The sequence below is a fragment of the Mesitornis unicolor genome, unplaced genomic scaffold (genome assembly GCF_000695765.1).
Source record: "Mesitornis unicolor isolate BGI_N332 unplaced genomic scaffold, ASM69576v1 scaffold14429, whole genome shotgun sequence".
Classification (NCBI taxonomy): Eukaryota; Metazoa; Chordata; class Aves; order Mesitornithiformes; family Mesitornithidae; genus Mesitornis; species Mesitornis unicolor.
Genome location: NW_010209360.1, coordinates 23290 through 36067, shown reverse-complemented (window position 1 = coordinate 36067; position 12778 = coordinate 23290). Strand labels below are relative to the sequence as shown.

The 12778-nt window shown below is 37.7% G+C and overlaps 1 protein-coding gene across 1 annotated transcript in view; it reads right to left on the bottom strand.

Annotated features, from left to right (window-relative positions):
• Positions 1-566: 566 nt before the first annotated feature.
• LOC104547247 (short transient receptor potential channel 3-like) overlaps positions 567-12778 on the bottom strand; it is a 35181-nt gene continuing 22969 nt past the window's right edge. Inside the window, 6 exon segments of the mRNA XM_010192859.1 lie at positions 567-1114; positions 3701-3776; positions 4826-4909; positions 6713-6922; positions 8658-8853; positions 11645-11909. Coding sequence (XP_010191161.1) covers positions 972-1114; positions 3701-3776; positions 4826-4909; positions 6713-6922; positions 8658-8853; positions 11645-11909 — 974 coding nt within the window. The 3' untranslated portion in view covers positions 567-971.

Sequence of the window (12778 nt, the reverse complement as noted above, 5' to 3'; positions counted from 1 at the left end):
GGCCTGGCTGGAGCCCGCTCCGCCCGGGCCCGGGCGCTGCCGGACTGGCGTGAGGGGGATCGCGGAGGTGCAGCAGGGGTAGAAATGGAGGCGTACGTAAAAAAGCGAGAGGGCAAAGTTTGGGTGAATCGCTGTGTGATCCAGCGTTAGGCGCCAAACTATCGGGACGACGTGGTGTATCAGTAAAGTAGGAATATTTTATTTAACAATTAAGCATCAGAGGCATTATTTAGAACAGTGTAACAAAATACCAGCCCTGCACGGAGTCTGAATTTTAAAAAATCATTTCTACCACAGAAAGAGGAGTTTTGGACTGAGTTCACATTACCTTTCAAAGTTGTTTAAAAAAAAAATTCCTAGTCCTTACTCTTGAAAGTAAATATGCTGAGTTAAGAAACAGTAGTTGTGGGTACGTGTATATACATATATGTTGAACAGTGCTACTACAATTACATTCACACTTACCTGATTTTCATTAATTTCTTGTAATCATACTGTGAGTTCTCAGCTTATACACGTTACTAGCATCACTAAGAACAAAGATTTCAAGTACTCCTCCACTGATCTCTAGTTGATTTACTGTATTATGAAAAATCCTATTCATACCCAGTTGCTGCAATGAACAGAGTACTACACTGCATCAGTTTGTTTTTTCTTGCAAATTTAGTGCAAAGAATTCTCAATATGTATCCATAAACCTGTTAAAATATTAGCAGTTCATACCATTATATCTTTTAATGCATAAATGCAAGAAAAAGATAGTTCTTGCTTTTAGACAATTAAAATTAAGAGAGCTATCTTTTTGTGGTGAGTTAATAAAATTTCCTAAGACTAAATTCCAGAGAAGCTGTACATAAAGTTATTTAGTGCTAAAAATCTACAACATATTTTTCAAGTATAAGATACTGAAATATTATTGCCAATAAATAGTTGTGCTGTAGTCAGAGCCACGGTTCGGTTCCTTTGCTGAGTCACTCACATCTCAGCATATTAGGATTTAGTTTCTCACTGAGTTTATGTATTAAAATCGCTAACTCTTCTGTTGCTTGGGATTTATCCTCCAAAAGTTCATAGCGAAGACTGGAGATATCCTGTTTGATTTCCTTTAATTCACCTGTATTAATCATTGAAAGAAATACTTGTTAGCAAAATCTAACATTCATTAAGTACCGTTCTGTGAAGTAATATCAGTGCATATTTCAGAATATTTCCTGCTCATCCAAAATGCTAATGAGAGCAGGTACAGGGTGGGGCAGGAGGTGTTACCTCTTCTTCAGTCTCAGCGAGATGTGACTGCCTGTCCACCCCAAGATGGTACCAAAGGTATTTTAATAGTCTAGTGAGTTAAGGTGTTGTGCTTGTTGTGTATACAGAACATCAAAGACTCCACAAACCCTCTACATAGGTTAATTAATTAATCACTGCAACACTGCTGAACAGCTGGTAAGTATTAGTCACCCCTTTTAGAAAAGGCAAAAAGATTTTTTTTCAGAAGTGATGTGTCAAGATCACACAGGAAAAGTGTGGCAGAGCTGGCAATAAAACTCACAGCTTCTGAGTTTCTCTCCTCTTCCTTACCAATATCCTTTGAATGAGAAAAAGTCAACCAACTTAAAATTATGTTAGAAACACATTTCAATGAAAACAGTTGTCAAGGCCGGGCTTGTAATAAGCAACAGCGTATTTTTCATTATTGGATATTCAGTTCAAGAGCAGAAGCTTTTAAAAATATTCAAACATTATTCTTCAAGCGAATGTGAGGCATTTGAATTCTTACACAGTATCCACCACGAGAAATAATTTGTCATGTACAAAAAAGACTACAAAATAATACCTAGATACTCTAGTGGTGCAAAACAGGAAAAAAATCCTAGAGCTATGTTTAAAATAGCTGCAGTACATAAGAATGCAGTTTTCTATTTAGAATATAGGAGACTTCAAAAATTTTATCTTCAAAGGCTGGATCTGTATGTCCAGTACCATTGAGATGGGCATAACACAAAAGGCAGTGCCTCTTCGTGCAGAGGTTCAGGACTCAGCCAATTTGCTCAAAGTGGACTTTCCTCTACAAAAATTGTTGATAAAGCAAGAAACATGATATCCACAAACCATTATTCTTCTGCATTGTTTTGCTCATCTGAACACATATCTGCCAACACCAAACAGGCATCAGGGAACTAGAAAGCCTGGTACACCCCTAGCACCGTTCATGAGAGAACGGTCTTTTCAGCACTCAGGAGTCAGGCGATTTACCCCATCACAGAGCAGGAACAGGAGGAAAGCAGTGTTAATTTGGGAGAGGGGCACAAGGGTTACACTGAGACGGAGGCACTTTTAGGAGCTTCTCTGCTGTCACTCATGAGCTCAGTTCTGCATAGCCACACAGGATGAGGAAGTCAGGATAATGGTCAATGCACAATGCTGCCTTTTGAGTCCCAATTTATTTTCTACTCCCTGCTTCTCACTGCAGGGAGTTACAGATAAGCAGAGAATACCAAGCGAAGTAAAAGCTATGCTGCCTTAGCTGACAGAGCAGCTCATTTGGGGCCACTCACATCATATATGCACACAGTCACCTGATGCTGCTTCCATGCCAGTAAAAGTTGTTCTAATCTCAAGTTGCTCACCAGTGCCCACCGGCTGGAAAGCACAAGGCTCCCAGCAGAGTGGCTTGTGTAAGTGTTCCAGTACGCCAAAACCAACTAAATTAGCCCAGACTGGAAGTACTTATGCAAAGCAGGTATGTTTTGCTGGTGGCAGTAATGTAGATTTCTTACTGGCTCAAACATGAAGGTTATAACCTCCAGCCTATAGGGAACAAAACTGCCATTGCTGGGGTGTTACATTTCCAAAAGCAGAGCCAGCCCTGGAAGGGATATCAGCCTACTGCCCAATAGTCTTTAGCTGCAGGGCAGAGGAAATACGCTCCATGCTCCACGCACCTCTATTACTTTATCTGGAGACCTGCTCAGAGCTCAAGTTTCTTTTTTGGCCTACAGGCCTGTGTTTCATTTCTGGAAGGCTGGAGAAAGGAGGATGACATGCACCTTAGTCTCATGGCAATGTGGAGTCAGGGTGTGCACCTGGAGCATGCATCCTCACTGTGAACAGGGAAGTTTCCAAAGCCCCGCACTGCCAGTAGACACCAAGCTCGGATCCATTGTTTCTCAAAAGATCTCTGGTCACCCACTAAAACAGTGGCTACAGTTCTCATTTTTATCACCATACAGTTAACTTTATGCAGCATTTTTAAAGTGATGTTCAACTTTACAGATTAATATTCCACATAACTTCATGAAGGAAGGGAATACAAGCAGTTCATGGTGTGAAGTGGTAAATTGTGTGTTCTGTTGAATGAAAGATAGAAAGATATCCTGCAGCTCTAACTAGTACTCTGGAAGTGTGAATACACTTAGTGGCTTCCTCACAAACTACCTCTGTAACTGTGGGCATGTCATGCATGTGTCCCAGTTTTGCACCTGTAAAACAGGGCCCATAGTATTTCCCAGCTCTACTTTAGTCTTGCTTGCCCATCTTTGTTGTCACAGGCATACTTCCACTACTGTCTGAGTTCAGCACGTCTGAAGTAGAAATAAACCCTCTCTTTACCTGAAGCTTCAATGCACTGCTGTAATACCAGTTCCAAATACAATGTGACAAAAACTGTCTCTGAATATTGCAAATGTGGTCTCTTTCTTACCTTCATTTACTTCATCATTTTCTTTGTCCACTTGTGCTTTCAGAACATAACGTTTTATCAGTCTTTTCATTATTTGCTGCCAGATTAAAACAGTTATATAATCAGGTAAGCATACATAATTAAACTCTATTCACTTTTCTTTCTTAACTACCTCCCTCACATCTCTGTAAGTGAAAGAATGAGCAGCCCCAGATTAAGCAGTTGTGTCATATGGGCTTTTTGGTGGCATGCTGAGATTCATCATTACAATAAAGCACATTTCTCATCCAGTTACCTCTTATTTACAAAGCACCACAACTTTTTGTGGGGAACAGAACAACAGGGAAATACATCTAAACACACTAATTTAGGCTCTAAGTAGCTTCAGAATAGTTCTGCCCTTGCTAAATTCTGTTCATATGTGAAAGGATTTGTAATAGTAAGAGACAGATATATTTACCTTTTAAAAAGAAAGAAAGAAAAGTTCAGATTTTACAGTATGACAGTGCAATGTCAGCTGTAAAAGTATTCACTAAGTTGATACCTGTATTTTTATACTGCAACTGCCAGGACTCCTTGTATGTAGTAACATTCCTGAACTGCATTACCATACCTAATCTAATGTAGTTTGTCTAACAGAATTTGCACAGCTAGATTACATGCTTTCAACATTTTCACTAGAGGAACAAGAACTTCTATTTATCCTTTGATTTCTGAGCTGGAAAGAAGACAGGAAGGTAACATCTGACAGACTCCTTTTAACAGAAAGGAACATTCCCATCTGCCGAAATGTCAAATGTTGCATCTCAGATCATGAGAAGAAAGGAAGGGAAAGTAATGCTGACCTGGTCAGCTCAATGCTTTCATATCCGTTCCTCAGGAATCAGTTTCAGATATTTGCTACTCACAGTTTCCAAACTGGGACATCAAAGAAAAATCTAAGTTTTGTACAGGCTATTTTTTTAAATGTTTCAAATAATAAAGCTTGAACAATAACTGTCTTTTTTCCAAGTAGCATCCTGGAGTTTGATTTCTACAGGAGGTTTTACTTATCTGGTAAAGGCAAAATGTACTTGAAACATGTAATTTTTCTAGTACCTTCACACAGTTCTATTACTCAAAACAGTGAGCAATGTATGTGCTTACCTGATAGCGTGTTGGCTGACTGAGAATGCTGTTAAAACTGTGTGACTCAAAAACTCTGGAGTTTGACTGAGTGAAAAGGTTTAACTGGGAAGAAATAAGACAAAATTAAAATACATTATTGAAATCATAGTTAGAATTCAGCTCAATTTTTTTCACTATATCAGAATACTATTTCCAAAAAAACTGAGACTACTTTGACTTATTTGTTGGCTTGCTTTTTTTTTTAAACACTGATAATTTTAGCCATCCTGTTCACAGCACAGCTTCAAAGCAATTGTGTTTGCACAGCTAAGGAAATAATGAACTATGACTTGGAGGCGGGGATGAATGGCCAGAGCAAGGAGAGACTCTCTAAACTGGCTTTAACAGAGATGTTGTGGAACTGCACTCTTAAGCATATGTTTAACTACAAATACATGCTCAAAACCATTTCTGCTTAGTTCAAAGTCTTTTTCTCTAAAAACTCATTTTCAGGAATAGTAATACATTTGGAAAAATGGCTATTGTTCAATTATTTGAGGATCACAAAGCCATCAGATGCCAATTAAATTAAGATTTTTGTAGCACTGTGCTAGAAACAAAAGGGAAAAAAGCCACCTTGGACAAGATGGTTTAGTGATCAATGCAGGAGGTTTGTTAATACCAAACCAGGGACCTAACTCTTCTCTCAGATATGCTGGTGAGGGTGAAGTAAAAAGTGTGTATCCATAAAAGAAGGTTCAAGCCCCTAATCTGTATCTGTCATTCATTTTCTGTGTGGTCAATTAAAAGTCACTGAATCAGTGACAGCCAACCTCTCTGGTGGGGTAGGGGAGCATACTGGAGTCAGCCTGTATCTATATAGTAGGTTGTTTTTTTTTAAACACAGCTTTAAAGTGACTGAAGAGAACTAATGAAGTTCAGGCACTTGGAGCATTAGAACGCAAAAGACGAGCAGTTAGTACCAAAAAATGCATCTAGCTAAACTGATATCAATCAACATTTTTATAAACATGTATCTACTTTCACTGCCTACAGAAAACTGAAGAAAATATTTTCTTTATTGAAGGTTCAGTACCAACAGCTCAGAAACCCTAAGATCCAGAGAGCTCTTTCACAAAAGATGACTAGACTTGACATTTTTGATAATTTACAGTAAAACAAATAAAAACTATTTAAAAGCTATTGCTTTCAGTCTTGGTAATACACAGAGCCTTAAGCCTAACTTACAAAAAAATTTTAAAAGCCACATGCATACTCTTTAACCTGTCCATGTCCCAATTTGCCATCAGTAAAACAAGGAGACTTGTTATCTAATACTCACAAGAGTGTTGTGACGCTGCATTGCATTAATATTTGTAAAGAACATTTAGATACCCAAATTTAGAATATCATGGAAGTGCTGAAGATTATTATTACCAATTCCCTCTCTTTCCTGTTGTCTTCTGCTGAGAACGTAGCTTTTGACAGTAGGAAGTGAATGTCATACTGACCACACTATCCTTTTCCTGTCCTAGTGAAAGGAAAAGTTTTCTCTTCTTAACTCTCCGCCCTTTTTTCTTTTTCACTCTGAACTAAAATTTTTCTAATGGAAGCTGAAAGCATCTTTACTCAATATTTAGCTCATTCCTTGTGGGAATTATTTGCATCTTTGAGTACTCAGTTATTTTTGGTTTAACCGTGTTTTTTCCAGTCATTGGACTTTGTTGTCCTAAGAAAAATTTATTGCTACTTTTCTGTTTTACGCAGTACATTTTGGCAATCTGAAATACAGACCTATGAGTACAAATGCTTGACTATTTACCATACTATCATCAGAAACACAGATTATACCCTAAAACTTAAAGAAAAGCAGGATGCTGGAATGGCCACAATTCTTCACTGCAATCAAGAGATTTCAGTACCTACCCTGGATTTGGAGTTGCCCATTCCCATTTCAATGTCCTTCTGTAGCCGTCTCCTCCTGCACTTAGAAAAGTTAATGATCCTCATGATGAAATAGACAAAAGATTTGGGGCTTGGTACAAGACTGAATGGTGGAGGTAATGTTTTTCCATCATCAAAATACGATAACCAAAGTTTAGAACGAGCGAACTTCCACTCTACATCACTGTCATCCTGTGTTGAGATAGAAAAACAGGTATGTGCTTTGTTTTTATGAAACAAAACTTCTTCTAAATTAAACTTCTTTTAAATATCTACCCTTTCTGGTTTTATATAAAATGTTATTTGCTTGCCAGTTAGGGTCCCAGTAGTTCTGCAAAAATGCAACCACTTTATCAAGTCTATTTTAACTAAATTTCAGCTGCCCCTTTACAGCAACATCTCATTGACAATACTTAGTTAATGCATGTGAACCATTTAAACAAGTGCGATTTTTGCACTGAGTGAAAGCCAACATGTAAACTCCTTGCTATTTAAAGTAGAACTTTTTGGTTTTTTGAATTCTTGTTTTTCTCCTTGAAGTGGTCACATGAATTTGGTACTCATAAAAGTGACAAAACATTAGTTTAGAGCAGACATGGTTTAAAGTGGTAGTGCTCACAGCTTTTTACAGAACCATGAAAAGTAACTCTGATTTATAATGGAGTACTGAAAACTTTGTGACAAACTGGTTTTTTCTTGATACATTCTTACTGAAGTACTCCAAGATTGGACTTGCTTTACTCTGAAGGTGAAAAGTAACTAATTTTTTTCCTACTGAATTCCCTGAAATTTCCCAATAGTCACTGAAAATACCAGAAATGACACATCTGTTTGTGCACTATGTCTTAGATCTTTTTTTTCCCGGCTAGTGTGGGTGAGCATCTGCATCTATGTGAACATAGTACTCTTTGAATAATACCAGAACTTATGGTCTGGGTAACTGGCACTAGAAATACACGTCTACTATCATTTCAGCAATTTGAGATTTACTTTAAAACTCAAGCATCTTCTCCACTTTAAATTTTCTGAATTTTTTTACTGAAGTTGGATGCTAAATACTCCAATTAATTATCTTTAAAAATGAAGATACTTTGTCATTGTAATGAAATTAAAATAAAATATTTATCTTTTAAAGAGCAATGCAGCCAATAACTTTGTGTGAAATTCAAGCATTCATTCAACTGAGCCATTTGGCAGATTTGAAAAAATACCACCATTGTATTTTCAGGGCATACAGCAAAGCTCGGTAAACCTAGAATCAAGTTTTAATATTGTACCTAAAGAGGAAAAGAGCACATTTTACAAAGAAATCTTGTAAGCATTGCAAAGTGTTACTCAGTCACAATAATCTTGAGGATAAGCACCTGTATCACAATTCACATACAGAAGCATATAAATGTAATAAAGTATGCACTGCAGGACATAAGTATCTAACTCCCATATATTTAGTTAACAAATTTGAGGATTGGAGCTAAAAATGAGATTGCCATTAAAGAACACATCAAAATACACTTAATCTGTATCCTAATGATCTGTCAAAAATTGAAGTGCACTACATTAACGGAACATGCAATAAGGGTCCTAAGGAAACTGGGAATGAACGACCCATGTCTAAATTGTCACACCCAGTAACTTTGTTTTCTATTTCACAGCAGTCTTCATTTGAATATTACTTTAGATTTTAAGATTTCTGGATAGATGACATCTCCTTAGATCAGTATATGTAGCACAAGATCCTGTAAGTTTTTGCAGCTTGACTTTTAGATAAAGTCAGTCCTAGGAACATGGTATTTTTTGTGTTCTCCTTTAATGATGTAATCTCTTCACTGTACTTTTGCATATCAAGATGTGTTAGTTGAAATAATTCCTAATAATTCTGCCCTTTCTCAATATAACAAAAGAGAACAACTTGAGAACAGAGCCTTACCTCAATTTCTTGATATGAACTGTTGATCATAGCAATCAGCATATTGAGCAAAACTACCACCATCGTTACATTGTATATGCCATAAAGAACATAACCAATGTTCTCTATGAACTTATGATCATATTTGAGGACTACAGAGGTTACTTCAGACAAGCCAAATATTGACCAAAATAAGGTCTTAAAACTCTCTTCAACTCTGTAGGAAAAAAAAAGAGGAAGACATTATTACTAACTGCACAAATAAATATATAAGTTGTGCTTACAGTAAGCGATATGCAATCTCAAGTAATTTGTCTGTGAATCAGGTTTGTTGAGAACTGATCAACACAACAGACGTGCAAGAAAGTATTTTTCACAGCATGTTTGATTTCTCTGCTGTGCCCCATCTGTCCATCATAGATAACATAGCTGTAATAATACATGCCAAACAGAAGTTCAGGAATTAGAAAAGTATCATATTCCTAGGTTTTGAGATGAAGGATATTCTCAGCCCATTATTTCCCAGTCTAACACTGCAGGAGGCAGACCTTTCCTGTCCTAACAAAGCTAAAAAGAGGGCTGACGGAAAGGAAACTGCTACACTCCTTTTAAGAGTTTCTGATTAAACCTTCCTTTAGGAAAGGTGCACTCAGAAGTGGGTAGCAAGCAGCTTCAGCAACAAAACCGACAAACCAAACAGATTTCATGGGATTTGTTCAAGGCTTGTTGAAATCAGTAGGAGCCAGGCACTTCAACAGGAGGCAGGCACCTATACAGAATCACAGAATACGTTGGGTTGCAAGGGACCTTTAAAGGTCATGTAGTCCAACCCCCCTGCAGTAAGCAGGGACATCTTTAATTAGTTCAGATTGCCCAGAGCCCCATCAAGCCTGACCTTGAATGTCTCTATATATACCCTTAAGGTGCGGGGTCCAGGACCCAGTGTCTCTATGCTCTTGTCTCCATCCCATGGTCTGGGCGATTCCTGAGGACCTGAGCTCAGAGAGATCTCAGAGAGCTGCCAGAGAGCTCTTCAAGCCTTCAGGGCCCTTGGGAGTGGATCCTCTACAAGATCTCCTCATGCCGCCACTCCTCCTTCCAGTCAGGAAGCATTGCTACAGGTTGACTTGTCATGCAGTGAGGATGCAGCTTACTGCAAAGCTCTATTTTACCTCACTGAGAGGTGGGCTGATGAATGCAAGCTCAGAGATGTTGATATTCAATACAAATTTTGATCCTATTTTTAAAATGTGCATTCCATAGTCCCCGAGAGAATTTACTGGAAATTACTTCTTCCTCTGTGTCGCCAAAATGTGAACCAACAGACAGCTGTATTTTCATAAGTATAGATAACATATGCCAGTACACATATCTTGAATTACCTGGTTTAACACTGATAAATGATTTTTAAATACAAATAATATACTAATGGATGTATAGTCCAGTAAAATAGCAGTGCTGTTTAAGCAATGAATAAGCATTCAAATAGTATGCATACTAGACATCTGATATCAAATACTGTAACAAAAGTATCATTATATTGCATTATTTATCTGAAGAAAGGACAGTAAGATTAAGTGCAAAAATCAGGCTAAAATTAAGTCATGGAATCAACTACATGAATATATGGCAGTTTTTACAGAAGTCATGCTTCCTGTAGAAAGATGGGAGAAAAGGACGGGTCCTGACTTTTACCATCCTGTGGAAATACTTCTGGTTTGGAACATCCTAAATATTTATCACTTCCAGCATGACAGCTGGAAGCTATCACCTTGTTTCAGGAAACAAACAAGCAAAAAACTTCCAAGATCATAGCAAACAATCTCATTGCATGAAAAGACACTTTTAAGTACCACTCTTCTGTACTCCTGTGGCTAATGATAATAAGCAGTTACCGTGTAGATTGTAAACCTGACCCAAAAAAGTCCAATGCAGTTCATAGATTTGTTTCAGTACCAATCTAAGAGAGAAAAACACTATTTACAGAATCACTAACTCTGTTTCTTGGCAAACTAAAATTATTTGGAGGCCTGTGTGGCAGATGCACCCACCCTACTAAAGACCCGAGAAAGACCCAACAAAAACAGTGCCAAAGTTTCTGGCCCTGGTGGCGCCAGGACTGCCTCCCCCCTCACAGCTCATGTCTGGTCCACACAGTGGGCGTCAAAGGCTGGAAAGTCAGGGGGGTCCTCAGCCAATAGGGGGTGACACGACCATGTATGGACCACAGATCAGATTCGACCAGGGGCCTCGTCGGAGGACTCATTTGAGTCAGTCCTCCTCGGAGCAGCGGGTCTGCAGTCAGGGACTCTCCCCTTGAGTTGGGACGCCACTTAAGGTAACTTCTCGAGATTGAGAGCCCTCCCTTTCTGGTGAGTGAGTGAGTGCACATTTTGGATCGTTTGGCCAAATCTTAAGAATTCTTAACTCATCTGTGTCTGGTAATATTCCCAATCAGCATATCGAACCTGTATTTGTTGAATGTCAGTGGGATGTTGTTTTGGTGAAGTTTTGTCTGCTTCATTTAAGTTGTAGATTAAAAGCTTGTGTGAGTTCATTATTTGTGTGCGTGTAGCCATTTTGGTGCGATTCCGTGACAGCCTGTTATTAACAGCATGGCTAAATCTCTCTGTGTATCAATTAGGTCTGAAAGAGCTCAGTTGAAGATTACAATTTCAGTGGTTCCTCTGGGAAAATGTCACTCGAGAGAAAAAAGTAATGTTTTCTTGCAATTGTTTGTCCACAAGTCTGTATGATTATCATAACATATGGGTGAAATTATTTTGGACTGCAATGAAAGCTTCCACTATACAAGTAGGAAAGCATTGATTAGTCTTTTGTATTCGGCTTTCTAAGGTTCTGAGATATATAATTTCCCACTAACTTCAACTGTCTTCAGTTTTATTTTAATGCTAGTGGAGAGCATACAGTATCTCGCAGACTGTTACTTGAGTGAAAAACTGAAAGTATCATATCAGCTTTTTACTTAAATGTAACTTCATACTTACGTTGTAAAAGCTGGGTTTAGTTTGGCTCCCAGGTAGTAGGAATACAGTATGAACATTCCAATCATAAATGCAAGAAATACCATAATAAAAAGGACCATAAACTTGAAGATGTCCTTAACAGTCCTTCCAAGTGAAATCTGCAAGGGCCCAAAACTCTCATTTGCAGGCAGGATATATGCAATCCGAGAAAAGCTAAGAACGACAGCAATTGCATAAAGGCCTTCAGATATTATCTGAGGATCAGATGGGAGCCATTTATCTCTAGCTGGAAAATATGAAAATATAAGGGTAAATACTCATTCATCTCATTGTTTAAAAAAATCAACCTTGATAGGATTTTCCATGAACATGTCTAAATTTAGTTGAGACAAATATCTGGAAAGTATAGTAGTTGCTACTCTATTCTTATTTTCTTTAAGTCACTAATGATGAATGTTACATTACCTTTTGCTAGAACAAAAGCTACTTGAAGAAACATGACAGTTTCTTCTACAGTTTGCACTTTAATCTGAACTGTGTAACAATAAATAATGCCTTATAGCTTTTCTTAATATGACTGTATTATTAGCTATCTTATCAAGCACTAACGCTAAAGCCAGATATTTATTCATATTTTGCATTTGCATTTTACTGATGGGCAGTTAACACTGTTTGTTGATGAACAATTTCATTTATTAAGCACACAAGCTTTTGCCATTGGTACAAGTTCAGGATATAACATAGTCCCCATTGAAATCCTATTTACCTCAAAGGAAGTAGGATCGTGGGTTTTACCCACAATATGCATGGAAACAACTGAGTTATATATCATTAATAAATGGTTTATTATGTGAATTAGTGCGCCATCTTAGTAAAATAGAACTGAATTAAAATACATTTGATATCAAAATACCACGTGTTTCTAAATGTGTATTTATATATGTAGAAATTCATACTGATTATATAGCAATGAATGTAAATAACAAAACCAAGTCTGCTAAAATACACCATCAGTAGCAAATGGAGCCTTTGCTGGTGTTGTAAATAGAGATTCATCATACCTTTAATCACAATTTCTGCAATGCAACAACTGTTTAGTATTTTATATTATTACTTGAGCAGATCTTTACTGGGTCCAGCATCCTTCCTTCAGCA